Consider the following 2,087-nt stretch of genomic DNA (forward strand, 5'->3'; position numbering starts at 1 on the left):
ATGGACCAAATCCCGGGCGCACCACCGATGCTGAAAGGGCCGGACTCAAAGAAGTATACTCAGCTGCCGTACAAACCTAGCGTGGCACCTGAATTAATCCCGAAGTAGTTTAAAATGCCCGACGTGCCGAAGTATGATGGAACTTCGGACCCTCAAAAGCATATTACCACCTTTACATTGGCGGTGAAGGGGCATGATTTAGCTCCTCATGAGATTGAATCCGTTTTGCTGAAGAAATTTAGAGAGACTCTCATGAGGGGAGCCTGGACATGGTATTCGATGTTGCCCGAGCACTATATAGATTCTTTTGAGATGATCGCAGACTCTTTATTAAGGCTCATGCCGGAGCCAGAAAGGTACATGCCCGAAAGTCCGACATATTCAGAATTGCACAAGGAGAATCCGAGTTGCTGCGGGAGTTTGTCACCAGATTCCAAAAGGAGAGGATGTTGCTCCCAGATGTTCCAAACGAATGGGTGGCTGAAACATTCACCAAGGGGTTGAATTCGAGAAGTTTAGAAGCATCCCGGAAACTGAAGGAAAGTTTACTTGAATTCCAAGAGACAACTTGGGCGGATGTCCACAATCGATACGAGTCAAAGATAAGGATCAAAGATTATCAGGTCGGCTTCTCGTCGTCGGCAAAAGGTCAGGAGAAGAATAAAGAAAAATTAAAAGACGATTTCGACACAAATAGATGGTCTTTGAGGAGCCGGTTTTTGCCCTACGAACGAATCGAAGTACGCGGCAGAGGCTTCCGGTCAGCAGATAGGTTCGCTACCGACAGAAGGACTGATCGCGGTCGGAACAACAGATCATTGCAGGACAAAGAAGCATCAGGTATGTGGGATCTTTCCTACCCTAGGCTGCCAGAATACAATTTCAATGTCAGTATAGTGGAGTTGGTATCAGTTATGAGAAACATCAAAGAAGTGCGGTTCGCGAAGCCGATGAGATCCGATCCCAGCCAGAGGGATCCCAACTTGTGGTGTGAATACCACAGGATAAATGGACACCATATCGGGGACTGCCGACATCTGCGGGAAGAGATGGTGACACTATTGAAGAATAGGCATCTCAGAGAATTCTTAAGTGACCGGGCCAAGAACAACTAAGGTTGCAACCGTGACAATGCGTGGCCCTCGAAAGCAGGAGAAGATCCTCCACACCAGATGATCAATATGATCTTCGGGGGGAACGAGATCAACTGGGTCACCTTCTCGGCAACAAAAAAGACAAAGGTATCAATAACCCATAGCAAGAGGCTCTGGGAAGCTGCCGAAGACGACATCACTTTCACAGAGGGGGACGCAGACGGATTGTTGCTACCCCACAATGACGCCTTGGTAATTTATTTAAATGTATTAGACTTTAAAATCAAACGTGTTTTATTGGATCTAGGTAGTCCGGCCAATATCATATAATGGAGGGTATTGGAACAAGCCAAACTCACCGGAAGCATCATTCCGCCTACAAAACTCCTCACCGGATTCAACCTCGCAAGCGTGACATACCGAGGAGAGATCTTGCTCCCTACGAACGCCGAAGGAGTGATGAATATGACTCTTTTTAAAGTGGTGGACAGTGATATGGGATATAATATTATTCCGGGAAGACCGTGGTTACACGAGATGAGAGTTGTACCATCGATTTGTCATCAATTGCTGAAACTCTCAACGCCCGAAGGAATCAAACAAATAAGGGGCGATCAACCGACAGCAAGGGGATGAATGCAATTTTGGTCTCCAGTAGTAAAGAGAAGGAGCACGCAGCATAGCAACTACAAAAACTGGCGCCCGCTTCCGAATCAAATGAAGTTAGCCAGGGGGAAGAAGCGTCGGAATCTTATCAGGTGCCGAGATATTTCCAGGTACCAGAAATACAGATACCACAAAATCCACAGCGGAAGAGCTTGAGCAAGTTAAATTGTTTGAAAAGTTCCTAGAAAGCAAATTCCACTTGGGGATAGGACTAGACCCCGAGCTCAGGTCTGACTCTATTGAATTCCTTAAATATAATACCGATTGTTTTGTGTGGTCGCATGTGGACATGACAGGTATCCCAACGGAAGTGGTCGTACATAATTT

At 46.3% G+C, this 2,087-nt stretch overlaps 1 protein-coding gene across 1 annotated transcript; it reads left to right on the plus strand.

The window, feature by feature from the left end:
* On the plus strand, positions 1-1,115 carry LOC109239096. The gene is made up of 2 exons (XM_019405621.1): positions 1-104; positions 323-1,115. The coding sequence occupies exons 1-2, from the start codon at positions 1-3 to the stop codon at positions 1,113-1,115; spliced, it is 897 nt and encodes a 298-aa protein (XP_019261166.1).
* The last annotated feature ends 972 nt before the right edge of the window (positions 1,116-2,087 follow it).

This window comes from Nicotiana attenuata, unplaced genomic scaffold (genome assembly GCF_001879085.1).
Source record: "Nicotiana attenuata strain UT unplaced genomic scaffold, NIATTr2, whole genome shotgun sequence".
Taxonomy (NCBI): domain Eukaryota; kingdom Viridiplantae; phylum Streptophyta; class Magnoliopsida; order Solanales; family Solanaceae; genus Nicotiana; species Nicotiana attenuata.

What these genes read in the sequence shown, in the direction of transcription:
- LOC109239096 (XM_019405621.1), top strand. Translation starts at nt 1, where the DNA reads ATGGACCAAATCCCGGGCGCACCACCGATGCTGAAAGGGCCGGACTCA. An exon ending in GCACCTGAATTAATCCCGAA is followed by an intron (nt 105 to 322) that starts GTAGTTTAAAAT and finishes AGATGATCGCAG; the next exon opens with ACTCTTTATTAAGGCTCATG.